Source organism: Sus scrofa, chromosome 18, assembly GCF_000003025.6.
Source record: "Sus scrofa isolate TJ Tabasco breed Duroc chromosome 18, Sscrofa11.1, whole genome shotgun sequence".
Classification (NCBI taxonomy): Eukaryota; Metazoa; Chordata; class Mammalia; order Artiodactyla; family Suidae; genus Sus; species Sus scrofa.
In genome coordinates, this window is record NC_010460.4 from 15,880,549 (window position 1) to 15,899,968 (window position 19,420).

Genomic DNA, 19,420 nt, shown 5'->3' on the forward strand with positions numbered 1-19,420 from the left:
CTTCTTCCCTGTGTCAATCATTAAAGGCTTCTTTGAAAAGAGATTTAGCCCGTTCTTTCTCTTGCCAAGACTGAAGCGAAGCCCTCAGAGTTCTGTGACATTTACTTTCTTGACAACTGCCTGACGTCATAGACACAAAGTTGTCTTTGTTGTTTTCTTGTGCTCAAAACTCCCGCACTCTTAAAAATGAGGGCAGTGCCAAGACTCCGGCGACTCGAACAAATGTGAAATCCTCACGCTGAGGCTCTTCCGTTTCAGCACCAGCCAATACTCTGTTTCGGCCAAGATCCTATCGACTCAGAGTGATAGGGAGTCAAGGCAGAAACCACCGCACTGCTTGCCCTGAGACTAGGACAAAGTCCTTCCAGTCAAGGGCACTCATCAGAAAACACCAGTACCACGAGCTCCTTCACCCTCACTGTGATTACCCGAGGCAAAGCCAGCAGGTCAGCCGCGCTATACATTCGTTTTCTGACCCCTCCTGAGCTTAGCATATTGGGTCAAAACGGACTACAGTTACTTTAAATCTGGAGTCAATCATCTATAGCTTTACCTTGTTTCAGATCAATCCATAGGATGAACTCACCACTTGAAAAGGCTAAGAACGGTAGGATTCCTTTTGAAACTGCCCAGTTAATTTTAAAATGTGAAGAGGTTGGCACATTGCTGCAAAAAAAGGTTATGAGCCTTCTGAGAGTGAAACCGTGCTCTTGGAGGCCCAAACTTTTTAACAGCATTCTTAGAAGAATCATTTATGTATCTACTCACACCATAACATAAGGCTAGAGGGCAGGGGAGAAGACACGGGAGGCTGTTGTAAGCACAGCTATCACTGGGCAGGTCCAGACCAGGGAACTCCTGAACCGATCCAACAGCACAAGGTAGGTAGTGCTTCAAACGGTCTATGCAGCCCTCTGGCCACAGTGCTGGAAGGTCAGCTGCTGAGTGCTAAGGGGCCCAGTATGAGCCTTTGCATCTCTAACCCCAACAAAACAAGAGGTGGCTTGTATGCTGGGGTTCTGCAAAATCTCATTTACAAAGAAGCAGCTTATGCTTAAACGACGTCTGAAAACCAGCAAAAAGCATCTCAGAGCAGGGAGACCAGAGTTCAAATTCTATACTTGTTGAGTGAGAAACAGACCTTAATCATGCTTGGCAAGGAAGCAGTGCTAAGTGCTGGCAGGTGTTATTTATCAGAAAGTGGAAGTCTAAGTATTAAAGGAGTGACCCTCAAAATGCACAGCCGAGAACCACATCACCATGATGTGACAGTACATAACCTTCATTTGAGTAGCTCGTCCCTTGACCAAATATAGAAATACCCGATGAACCCACTTTATCCTTCAGCGACTAAGAAGTCGGCATTCGAGAGTGAAAAGGTTTTCCAAGACCAACCCTGAGAGGAAGGAGGTGAGGGGGTAGGAAGGATGAGCCAAGAAGAGGGAAGAGGGGGAGGAAGAGAGAAAGAAAATAAGAGGAACAGCTCAAGATATGTAACACAATTACAAAATAAAAATTAATACATGCTTGTCACTAAAGAATGATCTTCAAGAATTTCAGGATTCATAATATTTTAACTATGTTTAAATAACTTGTAAGTTAGATTTTTCTTCTCCCAAGTTAGCAAGAACGAACACTGACTTAACAGCAATCACAACCAACCTCAAATGGAGTGACAGATTCAAAAATCAGAATTTTTTTTTTAATGTTCAACTGCTACAGCAAACACACACACACACACACACACACACACTCATGTGTAATGTGAGCATATTAAGTACATTTGATACATTAAAATGACACTCACTAACAGTAAAAGGCCCTAGAGGCTTAAAACATCTCCCCTTTAGGCTTCCTCAAATTGAGGCCCTCTCCTTTGTGTCATTTCACGCGGCAAGGACAAGTAATGGCCAGAGTCAAGGATCAGACACACGGGAAAAACGCAGCAACGCCAGATGCCTTCTGTGATCCTCTTCAGCCCGGCCTTCCAGAAACTTACAAAACTCCTTGCAAAGCATCACTGCGAATCACCCGTGAAGGCCATTACCACCACCAGAGCACCTCCCCGAGCTACAACGCCTGGGCAAAGGGAAGGCCCTGCAATGGCCAGACCAGCAGGATGGAGGCCCACCTGCTTTATCTTGTTCCGGGAGTTGGTGATGCGCTCTGTGATGCTCTGGTACGTGCGAATGGCTGTCGTCAGTTCTGTGTAGTGCTGCACGATCAGTTCATCCAGGTCTCGGTCACACTTCTCGTAGGCCTCTTCCAGGCGCCCCTTCTCGTTTTCTCGGTCTTCAACGTCATCACTGGTCGAGAGGGTCCTGGTTAAGACAGAATAGATCAAGCCGCGTCCAATGCGAACGCCAAAGGTACAAGAAAGGGGACTTCGGCAACGCGAGCACATTCATCTCACTCACTAGGACATGACACAGGTTACTAAGAGAAAAGATGGAACCATGTGCACAGTATATTCCAGGAGCCCATCTAAGTGGATTTACTGGTTTGCCTTGCTGAGGAGGCCTTCCCTTCCCTTTTCCCCTTGGCAAGGTCAGGTGAACAGCCAGCATGAACTCTCCAAGAGTCTGAGCAGCTCTCAATTTGCTGGAGGAACTCCGCAACTTCCATTGCCCTTACCAGTGGCAAGCCCGGCCAATGAGACCTCAGGGCATCTAGGAATGGTTTTCTTGCAACAAGATGCACAGGAAGCAGGTGCCTTTTCCCAACACTGCGATTGTCATACAATGACAAAATACTCCAATCCACTAGCTGTTTTACAGTCCTGAACAAGAAAGCTAAGACACATGCGCCAAGCTACTGCCATGACGTCCCTGGGCCCCCAAAGCAGCCAGCCCACAGCTGCCTTACTTTGCAACTGCTTGTGAAGGGAGATAACATCCACTGTTAAGTCACTTTGGCCTGGTCTTCTTTTATATAGAGCCGAAAGCCTCCCAACTACACAGGTGCTTCTGCACTGAGGAACCACCTTCCCAACAGTTCATCCCAATGACCTGAATTTGGAACCGAGCCCCCAAATAAGGTCACAGTCATTCTAAAATCCACTGCAACAGCAATAATATCAGCTATCCTACGAGAGAGTCCCCCCATTCACTATTCTTCCAACAGCACTAACAAGATTGATATGAATCAACAATAAGCCGGGAATGAGATAGATACACTTATTAAAAAAATCTTCCAATAACTTCGTTTGATACATGGGCCACAGAGCTTTGTTTCTTCTATTATCTCTCTTGGATAATTTTTTTTTTAATTTAGTGTTATAATCAGTAACAAAGAAACCTTTTCCTCTTATCTGTTGGCTGCGGTAATTTAGGGTTTCATTAAATTCCCTCGGTTGTCAGCTTATACATGCAGCAGACTCTGTTCCGTTCATCTTTTTTAATTTAGGGAGGGGGTGGTTTAGGCTCTCAAAGAGGGATGCCGTCAATTCTGAGTCGATCATTAGAACTGCCTTCAGAAAGGATCTGTCAGGGAATCAATCGCGTGTCCCCTCCTCGCATTTTTGCCAGCGCGATACTGTACGACAGCCTTCTCCCAGCGGCCACGTAGAGCAAAAGATCTTCCTGCATGAGGCACCTGACGTATAACATTGTTCTTTCCATCTGGAGGGAGACTCAGCAGACCTAACCTCCAAAACGAATTTTGTACATGTGCTAGGGATGCCCAGAGATGGGGTCCAGCATAAAGTGGGGTGCGGGTGCGGAGAGACTGACAGGGAGTGAAGACAACACCCAAGTCTCTAAGGGCTGTGACATACACTCAAGGAAAACCACACACTGAGAACCCCGAGACTTGAAGGAAGGCCTTTCCCACACCAGGTCCTGTGTCCTCCTCTGTCACCCGGGCAGACGACCGCCAAGCTTCCCTTCAGGTAGAAAATACCACATGGGCATTTGACTAATGAAGTAAATCAGAGCGGAGAACTTAGGGGGAATCTGGTTGTAAAAGCAGAGCTCCCAATCTTACTTGCAATATTCGGGTACAGGATGGCGAAGGATGTCCACCTGTTGTTTCAATGATACATAACATTGCTCTTTAAATCTGATACCTTCCAGGCTGTGAATCTCGAGTCAAGCACCATCAGAAAAGGCTTTCAATTTATCAACTGTCCCAAAGGGAAGAGCTCCTGGATATTTAACTCTCCTACTTCCCCCCTTCGCCCCCCATCACAGCCACAGACTTTTCAAAGCTACAGGGGATCGGCCAGGCATCGTCATGACGCTGTGTGACCCCCCCCACCGCCCCCTCTGTGGAAGGAACCGTGCCCAACATCTCCCACTGTTTACAGTAACTAGTGGAATTACCATTAAGGAAAATGTCAGGCTGAGAGAGAGGACAATTTCTCAGGGGCATCAGCTGTCAGTGTAACACATTACCACAGCATTAGGAGTTATTTAGAAAACAGAGAGGGTTACTCAAGCCAAGATGAGACACTAAACTGGGTCGGGGGTGGGGGGGCTAGGTTCTAATTTCATTTTCAGAGAAAATATTTATACAAGGATCCAGCCTATGCCATGTCGCCCTGCATTTCAGATTCATCCTCCTTTTTTGGCCACACCTACAGCATGCAGAAGTTCCTGGGCCAGAGATCAAACCTGCGACACAGCAGGGACCACGCCAGGTCTTTAACCTGCTGAGCCATCAGGGCACTCCAGAAATTCATCCTCTTTTTGTCTTTTGAGGGCCGCACCCATGGCATATGGAGGTTCCTAGGCTTGGGGTCGAATCGGAGCTGTTGCTGCCGGCCTTCGCCAGAGCCACAGCAATGCCAGATCCAAGCCATGTCTGTGACGTACACCACAGCTCACAGCAACGCCAGATCCTTAACCCACTGAGCAAGGCCAGGGATCGAACCCGCAACCTCATGGTCCCTAGTCGGATTCGCTAATCACTGAGCCACAACGGGAACTTCTTTTTTTTTTTTTTTTTCTTTCTTTTTTCTGGGGGGAGCTATAGCTGCCAACCTACAGCACAGCCACAGCAATGCCAAATCCCAACCATGTCTGTGACCTAAACCACAGCTCACTCTAATGTCAGATACTTAACTCACTGAGCAAGGCGAGGATCAAACCCACATCCTCATGGATACATTTCCACTGAGCCACAATGGGAACTCCCAGAAATTCATTCTCTCGATGTCAACTGGGCTGAATGGCATTTTGCCTTTAGTCAAAAATACTTAAAGAACTCTGAGGACAAAACCACTAAAGTTTTTTGGTTATTGTTTAACTACAGAAAAGTAGTAATAGTAATATCTAGAGAGGTTGTTCATTTTATAGAAGGTATGTTTAACCCTCAGAACAGCCCACTGGAGAGGGTCTCTCTTTTTTAAAGACGAAGCAACATGAGATTTGAAGAAGGTACATTAATTTGCTCCACCTCACCCAATGAGGGGGAGGGAGATAATGCAGGGATTCAAAACCCAGCTCGGTCTGTTTTCAGATTTTGCTTCTACCTGCTAGAGTTGTAGGCTCTGGAATCCAACTGCCTGGATTAGCACCCTGGCTCCACCATCACTGCCCACAGGATCTTGGTCACAGTATCTTATCTGCTCATCTATAAAATGGAAACGATAAGTAACCTTCCTTATAGGGTGGTAGGTGAGAATTAAATGAGATCGAACGAGGCCTGGCATATCACTAGCACTCCACAAATGCCGGCAGTGGTTGCTGGCTGTCATTGTTAGGGCAACAGCAGAAAAGGCAGTAGCATTTTTCCACAATGTCATGGTAACGGCATCCTTCGGAGACAAAGATTCAAGCTTCATCACCCCAAACACTAGATCATTCGGCACTGGGCCTGAGATTTGACCCCTCTTTCACTTTACTCCTTAACATCAAGAATCATGAAGATTTAAAAAAAAAAAAAAAAAAAAGAATAGGATAAAAGTTAAAAAAAAAAAAAAAAGAATTGTTAAGATTTTGAGATTTTTATCACACTTACAAGCTAACAAGTTAGCCTGCCACAGTTTCATGGATACTGGGAGAGGTCATACAACTCCCAGGTCAGAAGCTTAGGACTTTATTACTCACAGCACAGCAAGCAGCACGAGCATCAGTGTATTTCTATCAGGTTCCCCTGTCCCCCAAGTCCCATGAGTGTTGGGCAAATGGACCCCAATGGATACCTACACATACTGAGTTGCTGAAAAGGAACCATCAACTTAAGACACTGAATCTTTTATACCCGACAGTTAACATGCTTGGCCTTTGCTCTAGAGGCAAAGATTACCCCTATCCTCCAAACATCTGAACATGCCCAAGAATCTCCAACCAGTGCTTTGCTCACAAGAACTTCAGAAACATGACCCTCCCAAAGAGAACAGTCTCCCAACAATAATGAAACCAAATCCGCTGGGTTCCTCCACGGACTGCATGGTGGCAAGCAACAGCAGATGGGAAACAGAGATTCATTTCCAACCTGCTTTCTTCTCTGCAAAATGAGACCAGAAATACAATGTCTCACATGATGAAGATTTGCAAAATGAATGAAAGACCGACCATAAAAGTTGATGAACTCGAGGGAGAAAAGTTCCCGAAACCTAGCAAACGTCAGGGTGGGATCATCTGACTTTAAGCCAGTGACTTGATCATCCAGTTCACACTGCCTGCCAGGTCAGGAAGCTCCCCTCAGCCTTCTAAGCCTCTGTGGGAGGGAAAGCTCACTGGCTCACAAAGCCATTCACTGCAACTCTGAACAACCCTACGTGTTACAAAGCCTTTCATTTCAATAAAGTACAATCAGCCTCTTTATAATTTCTACCCATTGATCCCAGTTCCACCTTTTTCAGTAACATAAAACAAGTATTTCCTCTTCCATAAAAATCTCTCTTTAAATGGTAAAGGGCTCTCAGTACTTCTTTCTTCTCAGGTTCAACACCTCCAATTTCTTCATCTGTTTCTTCCACAACGTGGCAGCCTACAGGCCTTGTTCATTTCTTCTGAAGCCCCCTCGAAAATGGTTAACCCTCTATTTCACCACATTAATCTAAGAGGTTTGCACATAATAATTTATTCCTGACAACAACCCTGTGAAGCAGGTGCAATTATTCCCCCTCTTTTTACATATGAGGAGACCAAGTTGTGGTTTAGAGGCACAGAACTTTTAAGCAGCAGAGACAGGCTTCAAATCTGGATAGCCTGGCTCCTAAGGTTCTCTATCCTGCCTCTGGAGATGTGGTACTCGTAACTGACACAACATACTCCTATTATGGGGGTGACCAGTCCAAAGAGAAAAAGCTTCTATATCCCGTAATATGGGTGCTCAATTTCTAATAATGTAGACTAAAACGCTATAGTATTTTCATAAAGATTGAGTCCAAAAATGATCGAAGATCTGACAGTAAGTGCTGACAATCTAGCTCTCATTCCCCGACTTTGGAAATTTGAAAATTAAATGGACACATTTACATGCATCCCTGTGTCCCACATTTTGAGAAAAGAAGGTCAAAGTGAGGCAGGGGATATAAATAACTGGGTTTCTATTAAACACCAGACATTGCAGAAGTTCTTTTGCCCACGTGGTCTAAGGCGATACTCAAAAACCGTCTGGTGAGACAGTATCACCATCTTTTTACAGATAGGAATCAAAGCAACAGAGATGTCAAGTCACATGCAAACCAGCACACAGCTAACAACATCCCAAATGAAATTAAAAAACTCAGTGTGCTAGACTCTAAAACCCATGCCCTTTCCACCATACATGTTACGAAGTCCTGCCCTTCCTGACTTCAGCTCCAAGGCTGCAGAACCACACCCTCGTCAAGCTACCGCTCTCGTGTAAAGAAAGGAGTGGACAATGGGAGATGTGCACAGAGCACTCAGCAGCTTTGTTAGCAGCAACAATCTTGAATCTGGACAAGGATGTTTAAAAGCCATGACCTAAAAGAAGACATGAAACAGGAGAAACTATGTAAAGCTGCCATCTCATGATGCCATCAAGTCACTCAGTCATTCTGTAGAGATTTTTCCATTCCTATGTCAAAACCACGATGCTTTCCAAACCATTGCCAAGTTCATGGAGGCACATAAAAAGCACAGATTCCAGGAGTTCCCGTTGTGGCGCAATGGTTAACGAATGTGACTAGGAACGATGAGGTTGCGGGTTCAGTCCTGGGCCTTGCTCAGTGGGCTAAGGATCCGGCATTGCCGTGAGCCATGGTGTAGGTCACAGACGCGGCTTGGATCCCACGTTGCTGTGGCTGTGATGTAGGCCGGCAGCTACAGCTCTGGTTAGACCCCTAGCCTGGGAACCTCCATATGCCCTGGGAGCCGCGCCAGAAAAGGTAAAAAGACAAAAAAAAAAAAAAAAAAAAGCACAGATTCCAGTTCAGCTGGGCACAGAAACATTTCTGGATCACTAAGACAGCTCTGGCATTTGCAGGATGAATTACATCTCCAACCATGACTAATTAATCCCAGGAAGGAATCTATTTACCTGATGGGCTAAAAGGACCATGGTACCTATGCTAAGCTATGGTTAACAGCACCTGGTAGAACACACAAGTTAAATGGTTCTAGTGAATTCACCACCATCGGCTCCAAGCAAGCCCTACAAACAAACAAGCATAAAAACCCAGGGTAAATAACTACAGATCTAAAACTAAATTTGTCAGTTTCCTTTCTGATACCAGCCTCTGTATTTCAGTGTAGCCGGTCAAGTGCTTTGAAAGGAAAATAACTAGTCACCATCGCTGGCTCCTTCTACGGAGCAATTTTGCTTTCATTTTGGACTTAATAGAGTAATGGAGTCCAGACAGGAGAAAATACACAAAAGCCAGTATTACTCTTTAAAAAGACAAAAGGAAGATCAAATACAAGAAAAAGCACACCTATGAAAATAGCGTTAGAAACCCAAAGGTAACCCATCACTCAAGAGGAACAGTAACTGTCAAAGACAGAGTAAGAGGATGCAACAAGAAAAAAACACTCATCTAGAATACCACCATGAGCAATACACCAGGGGTGTCTTAGTCCTCTCAAAACAAGGTCAACCATAAGCTGTCTGCGACTTTCGAGCTCTCTGACCTTGGGCAAGTCACTTCACGGCTTTGGATCTGTTTCTTTCCTTATCAAATAGACAAGATAGTAAGAGCACCTGCCTCTCCAGGTTACCGTGAGGACTAGAGAAGTGTGTGAACGTGCTTTGTAAACATCAAGTGCCCTCAACATGTGGGCTGATGCGTTGTTAGAAACAAAATCAATCATTTGTGAATCACAACACTGTTCGCCCAAACCCCCTAAAGCCAAGCCTCCCCCATTGGCAAATTCCTGAGGGTTACTTATAAACTAACATCAGAGCTTTTCTCCACATTCTTCTGGTAGCTGTTCCATTAAGTGCTTAGGAAAAGCTAAATAATGAGCATCAGCAAAAGGCAGGAACTGAAAGGGGTCACGGAGGGTCCCTGCCTTAAGAAACAACTGCAACTAGACGATCTCACACAGAGAAATACCTGTTCCCCAATCTCTAGGAAAGGACGAGTAACAGTTCACTGGACCCTATTTCGTTCATTTAGTCACTGAACAGTCTGTACTGCACCTGCAACTTAGCAGGCACAGTTCTAAGTGGCTAAAAAGACAGATGTGAATAAAAGCAATCCCTCCCTCATGAAGCTTCCAATCGAGTCTAGTGGGGGAAGCAGGCACATGGGAAGGCCAGCGGGGGGTGGGGGGGAGCAGGAGGAGGGGGACACTCTGGCACACAGGGAGGCCAGGAATTGCCTCTCAGATCAAGATGGCATTTGAACAGTTTTCTAGAAAGCTGGGGGCTGCCGGGGCTGGGGGGGGAGAAGAGGTGGCATTATCTGGGGAAACTGATTCCAGAGACAGCAAAAGAGGCACAGGTCCTGAAACCAGCTATGTTTGGCCTGTCCAAGGAACAACGAATAGCCAGGCAGTCAACGTGGCTTCAGAAAAGCGAGGAGGGGCAACAGAGATAAGAGTTAAGGTCGAGGAGGATGCTGGGGGCTGGGTTAGTACAGCTCGGCAGGCTTTTACTCTGCAAGTGCTCTCTGAAGTCACCTAGGAGTTAGAACCCAGGCAAAGCATGACAGCTTTCAACCAGCATTTAGTGGTGAATAATGAGTAATAATACTTCCACGTTTCATTTCAATCCTACCCCACCTCTTTCCAAAAGATCTGAGACAGTTCATACAAAAATACAGACAACACAAATGAGAAAGGGGAACTAGTGAGAGATGCAGGACAACAAGGCCACACACATGTAAAACACAGGTACGCAGGTCATAGGGACCAACGCAGTGTGTATGAAGTGAGCCCTCTGTCGAACTCTGAGGTTCCTAGCAGCCAATGCAAAAAGGAAACAGCTACGCAATTCTCATGCTCAAAAAGACAGATCCAAGCTCCTCTAAAGAAGTAAACTTTAAATTAGAACTAATTTTTTTAACCTTTCAGTTAAAATAAGATGTTATACAATATAGCAAACAATGTCCTCGACAACCTTCTAAAAACAGATAAATGACAATTTTTTCTAAGTCCCTCCAAGAACGTAATACTCAAACCTAAGAGATTTTGAAAGACTCTGAATATAGTTTGAGCATTAAGCTTTACAAAGATCCCTTTTTTTTTTTTTTTGTCTTTTTGCTATTTCTTTGGGCCGCTCCCGCGGCATATGGAGGGTCCCAGGCTAGGGGTCCAATCGGAGCTGTAGCCGCCGGCCTACGCCAGAGCCACAGCAACACGGGATCCGAGCCGTGTCTGCAACCTACATCACAGCTCACGGCAACGCCAGATCCTTAACCCACTGAGCGAGGGCAGGGACCGAACCTGCAACCTCATGGTTCCTAGTCGGATTCGTTAACCACTGCGCCACGACGGGAACTCCCCATTTTAATCTAAGAGTAGAATTGAGAGAAGTCCGACGACTAAATGGATCTGATCATGTCTCATTAACTTCCTCCTCTCCGCCACCCTTTTTCCATAGTTCAAGCTGACCAGACAGCCATTCTTTGCCAAGAGTTCACAGTACAAGCATTTGGGATTAGAGAGCTAATAAAAGACGGTCAAACCTTAAAACACACAAAACCATTTAGCAAAGGTGACAACCAACTGTAGAAAAGTACCCTGACCAGGGCTCTTCCTTGAGCCTCAAGATTGCCAGACTGTCACTCTGGGGGCACCTTAGTGTTATCTGAACAAAGGAGTAAGACGTCTCCAGAGCACCGCGTGTATGGACTGAATTGTGACACACGCACCACCCACCTCCCCCAGAAGCCCTCGCCTCCAACGGGACTGTGTTTGCCAAGAGGGATTGGAGGGAGGTAATCCAGGTTCAGTGAGGCCCTGTGTCCAGGGCCTTAATGCTGCGGGACCGGGGTCCTTATAAAAAGAGGAAGAGACCCAAGACAGCGCCCCTCCTCTATACTCAAGAGCAAGGGCCGTGCAAGGACACAGCGAGAAGGTGGCCACCTGCCAGCCAAGAAAGAGAGGCCTCTCCAGAAACCAACCCTGACAACACCTTAGCCTTAGACCTCTAGCCTCCTCAACTGTGAGAAAAACTATTGTTTAAGTCACTCTGGCCATGGCATTTTGTTATGGCAGCCTGAGCTGGCTACTACAGCACCCTGTAAGACAGAGGCAGCATCACACTAGCTGGGTAAAACCTCAAGGCAGATGTTATCAGTCACCCCCCCTCCCCCGCTTAACCATAGCAACGCAGATGCTTTCACAAGCAGAGTTAGCTGCCCGATGGAGTCTCAGATAACTCAACTAATTAACCTGCTATAAGAAATTTTAACATAATACACCTGAATTTGGGTGACACCTGCAGAATAATTAGCATTAAGTCGGGCTTTCTGAAAACAGTTAATACACTTAATTGTCTTCTAAAGGCATTCCTTGTTGGCATCCCATGACCTCTCCTCCAGGAATAATAAAGATTAAGGAAACAATTAATGGAAATCCCTTCAAGCAACTCAGAAAAACTAATTACAAGTAAAGCTCCACATATCCAGAAATCACCTATCAAGAAGTACAGCTCTACAGGGGAAAATCCACAGCTACAAGCCAATCTCCTCAGTAACCCCCACTCTGGGAAGCACTCAAAATGGGCCTCTTGGCAGGCAATCCGGATGCCACTGAGCCCCTGCCCTTTTTGCTCCTAAGCACCTGAATCCCTCCATCAGTACCGCCCTCTCTCATGAGAACAATTCTAACGAACATTTTTACCTGCATAATGAAAAGAGCAGAAGACAAGAAGCCATCCTCACCATATAGTCAAACACGTTACCTTCCGACCCAACCTGAGTAGTTTTACACTCTCAACAGATATCCAAGGGTTAACAAGTTTCAGAACCTCCAAGTAGGAAGAGAATGAACAATTAACTAACCCATCTTTCAAAAAGGAATATAATATTCCTTGTTATTGACCCCAACACAAGAAAAAATCTAGAGCCGACGTGATTCTTGAAAACGTGAATTCTATTCTCTTTCCCAAACCGCTTTTAACCAGCAAGGTATTAGGTTACACTATGAGATCTATTTAGCCCTTATCTCACACTGTGAGTCAGGTTTTCTTTTCCTTTAAAATATGTAACAGCCAACCTACGAAATGCCTGACAGTAACATATGCCTATTAGGTCAGCAGAAGTACTAAAGACACTTCTGAGCAGAGTGAAAGTACAAACTGAGAAGGAGGAAAAGAGGTTACTGAGATGCTGAACCCTAACCAACAAAGTTGAGAAGTGGTCTTTAAGGCCCACAAAGCAGAGCACTTTGTAGAAGATGCATAGTCTACAAATGCTTAAAATGAATAATAAAAATAAAAGAACCTCGGAGTTCCCTGGTGGCCTAGCAGGTTAAGGACCCAACATGGTCACTGCTGTGGATGGGGTTTAATCTGCGGCCCAGGAACTTCCACATGTTATGGGCGTGGCCAAAAAGAAGACTCATTATAATTCTGAGTTTTGTGGAAGAAAAGAAAAAAAAATCACACATCAGATTATAAGATGGGTATCACTATATAATCACATAAGATAGGGCTTCACTCAAAGCATAACCAAATCTGCATTACACTTTTAAATCAGATTTTATTATATTCAATTATACACTGCAATTGCTTGTTTAACTGTCTTATTAGATCCCACAAAATACAAGATACTACCAGCCCAACTGATAACCATTCACAATGACAAGTCCCTCTGAAAAAGTTTTCTGAAACCTAAAAACAACATTCCATAATTCACTACTAAGAGATTCAGTTAATAACAAGTGACAGTAAACAATTTCTGCTTTAAAGTCAATTGAAAATTCACTGGCAGCTTGCTTCAAGACAGCACTTAGGGCCAATTACGACACCCGACAGGCAGTTTTTCTGTATTTCAATTAACTTGGTTATACAGAACACTTCCGGAGACCAACAGCTATAAATCTTGTAGCTTAAAAGAGAAGACCATTACCAAAATAAAGTAAAATCACCCCTACTAAAAAATCAACACAGTCCAGGGTCAACAAAGTCAACCTAAAACCTCCCCCACCCTTCCTGATCCAAACTCTCTTTTCCACTCGCATTTTAAGCCCTACATCCTTTTAAAACACTGTCTTCAGGCACCCCATTTTTCGCCTCCACTGGAATGTTTCTGTTAGTACAACACATTACAGCATCTGATCTTTTTTTTTTTTTTTTTTAAGGGCTGAACCCGTGCATATGAAGATTCCCAGGCTAGGGTCGAATCAGAGCTACAGCTGCCCACCTACACCACAGCCACAGCAACGAAGGATCCTCAACCCACTGAGCAAGGCCAGGGATCAAACCCATAACCCCATGGTTCCCAGTCGGATTCACCTCTGCTGCGCCAAGATGGGAACTCCCATCTGACCATTTTAAATGTGTATGTTATTTCCTAATGAGGAGTTTCTGGTGAGTTCCTCAGAAACAGTGTCTTCTAAGATATTAATAGATGTCACGTGATAATGGGCTCTTCTGTAAATTCTGGGTTACACAAATTGAAGCAGGTTTCCTAACAGCGTTCATTTTCAGGAGACTTTAATATGTTAATGTACAAGGTGCTTCTGGGAGGGAGGAAGGGGGGGAGGGCAAGGTGGACAGGACGTGAATATATTATGTAGCATTTCTGCAATTTATTAACCTACGTAACCTTGTAATTTCCACCACCTTCCCTCTCCCCAGCATATACATAAACATACATACACATGCGTTTTGGTGTTTTTTTTGTTTTTTGGTTTTTTTTTTTGCTTGTTTAGGGCCACATGTTGGGCACATGCAAGTTCCCAGGCTAGGGACTGAATTGGAGCTACAAGTTGCTGGTCTACGCCACAGCCACAGCAGTGAGGGATCCAAGCTGGTCTGCGACCTACACCACAGCTCACAGCAACGCCAGACCCTTAACCCACTGAGCAAGGCCAAGGATTAGGGATCGAACCCGAATCCTCATGGATACTAGTCAGATTCGTTTCCACTGAGCCACGATGGTAACTCCCCACATGTTCATTTTTATGGAAATTCCCAAACATGCACGAAATTAAGAGACTCCTTGAATAAACCCAGCTTCAACAATTATCAAACAATTCCCATCTTGTTTCATTTATACCTTCACTGACTCCAATCTTCTTCCCTATTATTTGGAAGCAAATCCTAGACGTTATTTTTATTGCTGTATATATTTCACTACGTATCTCTTACGAATAACACTTTTTTAAAAATAGCCATACCATTATCTCAGCCAAAAGTTAACAATGTTAATTGATTTCTTACAACTTCTTTTCCCAAATTATCTCCTAAGGGCCACTCAAACTCTAATTCACCTGAGACTCTTAACAAAACTGCTGACTCTTAAAAAACTGCTGATTCAGGCCAGATGGTTCAGCAGGTGCCTAAGATCTCCTAAGATCTCCATTTCTAACAAGATCTCCATTTCTAACAAGCTCTCAAGTGATACTTTAAGTATAAAATACTCACTTTAAGTATAAAATATTCTGTAATATTCAGCACAATGATAGGTATCAAGTTTCCAATGGAAAAACACCTTCTGCATCATGTGCCACTGAACTTTCTGCAAGAGCTTTATAAAAAACTTTTAAAAGAATAAATGTCAGGAAAGGTTCTCCTAAGAATCTTGAAATGGTTAAATTTTCCTTACAATGTCAAAGGATACGCGAGCATTTTCCCTTATAGCATCATGTTAAATGGTGAGTCCCTACGTTTTCAAGGTGAAAAACACCATAAAGAAAGACCAAGGTCATAACTCATTTCATAGCTTGAAAGCAGTTAACAAACATGGAAGGGGCAACAGAATATAAGACAGTGGGGAGAGCTGCTCACGACTGCCAACTGAAAAATGCAAACACAGGTTGCAAAAGCATCCACATGCAAATAAAAACAACCAAGAGAAAGAGTCTAAGTACTATGCTACCCAAAGAAAAGCCATTTACCAGCCACACTAGACCTCAGGCTACAATAAACTGTACCCTCACAGGCATTCAACAAAGAACTCTATTTTTTAAACTGAAGAAATATACAATCAGACGCATACTAGTTCCAAGGTATTTCTAAGAGTTCTGAAAGAGTACTACATGAAGTAAACACACAACACAGTAAAATCAGAAAAACCATCAATGCTGAGATACCTAGCTCACTTTCGTGCCACAACATCTGCTTACCTTCTTCTTCTTCTCTGAGCCTATGCACCCTAAAACCCGACCCATGAAAATGAGAGATATTCTTTAAGACAAGAAGCATGGCAGGCTTCTACTCCGAGACAGGATGGAATAACAGCACATGGATTTACTCTCCCATCTGAAACAGCGAACAAACCAAACAGATTTGAAAACCTTGGACTCTTGCTGTTCGCCAAGCAGAGTGCTGGAGAGAGAGCCACCCCGAGCACCCTGGAGAGCTGTGGAGGAGCTTCCTTGAGTCTTCATCTGGGCATGCGGGGTAGAAAACTACTCAAAGCCACACCAAGAACCACCTGAAAGCATTAGCGAGAACAATTATCTCAAATCACACACAGCCAGAGTGAAAAATCTCAGCACTCAACAAAGCACTGGATGGAGCACTCAGAAGGATTTTGCCAAAGCACAGAGGCAAAATGGCCCTAGACTAAATGTTACACTGCTCCCAATTAGCAAAATTTTAAAGAGGACCTGAAAGTGCCACCCTGTTTCCGATTAACTTAACCACATCCCAAAAGAAAGCTCAAGAATATTGACAGGAGAACAAAGATATCCAATATCAGTATCCAACAAGGTGAAATCCACAAAATCTAGCATCGAAAAAGTGCAAGGCATGTAAAGGGAGGGGCAGGAGGCATCAATCAACCACAATGAACCCCAAAATGATGACAGATGATAAAATTAGTGAAAACATTGAAATAGTTACAACACCTGTATTCTATATGGTCAATCAGCTATGGGAAAGTCTGAACACGTAGGCAGAGATTTAAAGACATTTTTTAAAGACTCAAATCAAACTTCTTGGAGAGCAAAACCACAATCTAATAAACTTATATTACATGGAATTAACAGCAGATTATGAATTGCAGGAATGATTAGTGAACTTGAACACACAGTAATAGAAACTATGCAAAAGCAAACATCAAGAAAAAACAAAGAATGAAGAAAAAGAAAGAAAAGTCACCATTCAGTGAGCTGTAGGACAACCTGAAGTGTCTTAAAATACTTAGAGGTAAATCTGACAAACAATATGTAAGACTAACACATTGAAATCTACAAAAAAAAAAAAAAAAAAAAAAGGATTGAGGGAATTAAATGGAAAGAGATACCCTGTAGATGAATCAGAAGTTTCATACTGATACAGTGTCAATTCTCCCATATTAATCATCCCAACCAAAATCCCAGCAGGCGTTTTTTTTAGAAATTGATTAGCTAATTCTAAAATTAATACGGAAATGCAAAGGACCTAGAAGGGCTAAAATAAATTTGAAAATATAATACAGCTGGAAAGCTTACATGATATGTAAAAAAGCAGTCAGCAAGGCTGTGTGGTATTGTCAACAAGATCAACAGATAAATGGAACAGACTAAAGAAACAGATCCACAGTAGCCAACTAACTTCTGACAAACACGCAAAAGAGTCAGCGAAAAAAAGAACAGCCTACTAAACAAGTTGTGTTGGAACAACAGGAGATCCTTAACAACAACAACAAAAACTGAACTGGGAAAAAAAAAAATTGGCAGGGATGCTGGAATTGTTTTCTACCTTGACCTAGGGAATGGTTACACTGGCAAGAATTCATTAAGCCATTAAATCATACAATCAGTATGTATGTGCTTTACTCTTTGTATGTATATCTCAAAATGGAGACAATAAAGTTAGCATATACTTTTAGCACAGAGCACATCCCATATTTCTGTTAAAATATATTTCTATCTATACATCCAACATTTCATACAGAGAGACAGAGATGGGGGTGTGGGTAACTTATGGAGGATAAAGTTTAGCATATTTTTTTTACTTTCATCTTCACATTTTTCTACATTTCTATTATTTGAATTCTTTATAATGAGGGTGGACTATTTTTATAACAATGCAATGATTTTTGAAAGCTGGAAGCAAAGTTATTAACAGTGATTAATTCTGAGTGAAGAGAATTTGAGTATATTTCCGTCTCTGTAATTTTCTACATTTTTAATTTTTCCCAGGTAAAAAATATTTATATAACCATATAATACTTACATTATCTTGTTATGCTAAAAAAATGTTAACTTTGTTACAATTACAACTATTAAGCCTCCATGTGTACCTGGACAGGATCCACACAAAAACCTTAAAAACAAAAACATTGTTTTCAGAAATAGTATTTTTGGACAATGTTTCTCTTTAATGATTTTTAATAAGTTTACAGAAATTAATTTTTATAAAGGCAAATGGAAAAAGTTACATTGACAGATGTGCAGAAAAAGAGATCAAAAAGCAGAGGATGTTGCCAAAGGTCCCGCACATATACAGCAATGGAGAAAAGGTAACCTTTTCAACAAATGGTATGACAACTCAACAGTCACAAAAAAAAAAAAAATCTAGACAGAGATCTTATAACCTTCCCAAAAATTAACTCAGAATGAATATGAAACCTAAACACCAAAAATCCTAGAAGTTAGCATAGGAGAAGCTAAAGATGACCTTAGGCATGGCAATGACTTTGTAGCTGCACCAAAGACACGATCCATGGAAGAAGCAACTGATAAGTGGATTTTATTAAAATCAACAACTTCTGCTCTGGAAAAGACATTCTCTTCCTAGAAAGTAAGATGAAAAGCTACAGAGCAGGAAAACATATTTTCAAAACATATATCCACATACATTTGACATCACTAAGTGGCAGTGAGGCAAACACTCCCGTCTTAACCATGCGATAGAGTTAGTGGAGACAACACCAAAAAAAAAACCATTTCGAGAGTTCCTATGTGACTCAGCGGGTTAAGAACCTAACTAGTATCCATGACAATGTGGGTTCAATCCCTGGCTCTACTCACTGGGTTAAGTATCTGGCATCGCTGTGTGCTGTGGTGTATGTAGGTCGCAGATGCAGCTCAGATCTGGTGGGGCTGTGGCTGTGGTGTAGGCCCGTAGCTGCAATTCTGGTTAGACCTCTAGCCTGGGAACTTCCATATGCCGTAGGCGCAGCCCTAAAAAAAGGGGGAGGGAAAAAGAAGAAGCAGTTTCAGCATTCCTCTTGTGGCGCAACAGGATCGGGGCATCTCCACAGCGCCAGGACACAGGTTCAATCCCCAGCCAGCAACAGTGGGTTAACAGATGCAGCGCTGCCACAACTGTGGCACAGGCTACAACTGTGGCTTGGATCTGATCCCTGGCCCAAAAGCCATATGCCAAAAAAAAAAAAAAAAAAAAAAGACAGTTCTGGCAAGAATATGAGAAAACAGGTACTTTAATAGACCACTTGTGGGACTGTAAATTACCATCTTTCTGGAGGACATTTTAGTTCTATTTGTCAAAAGACAAAAAGCACATATACTCCAAAGCAGCTATTCTATAGCAACTGCGATGAATTTACACCATGGATATGCAGCCAATGAGCACGACTCCTCACTGCAACTTATCTTTAACAGAAGAAAAAAAAAAAAATAGAAGTATATGTTAAAAAGTCGGGGGTAGGGGTCACCAATTAAATAGATTATGGGGTATCCACGGGACAGAATGCGCACAAGCACTAACAATGAGAAAGATCAACATGTACATAGTATGATCCCACGTGTCTAAAGATTATATGTTACTGTTATGACTATTCCTCACACAGAGAAGCTCAAAAACAATACCACATGTTAATATGTTAAAAAACAGATCCCCTTTGGGAGTTCCCATCGTGGTGCAGTGGTTAACGAATCCAACTAGGAACCATGAGGTTGCGGGTTTGATCCCTGCCCTTGCTCAGTGGGTTGGGGATCCG

General features: G+C 43.1%; 1 protein-coding gene across 2 annotated transcripts in view; it reads right to left on the reverse strand.

Annotated features, from left to right (window-relative positions):
• The window catches only part of EXOC4 (exocyst complex component 4), an 801,583-nt gene that overhangs the window by 775,397 nt on the left and 6,766 nt on the right, over positions 1–19,420 (reverse strand). For both annotated transcript variants that reach the window (XM_021078821.1, XM_021078822.1), the window contains exon 2: positions 2,132–2,321. In XM_021078821.1, coding sequence (XP_020934480.1) covers positions 2,132–2,321 — 190 coding nt within the window. The remainder of the gene's footprint in view (positions 1–2,131; positions 2,322–19,420) is intronic.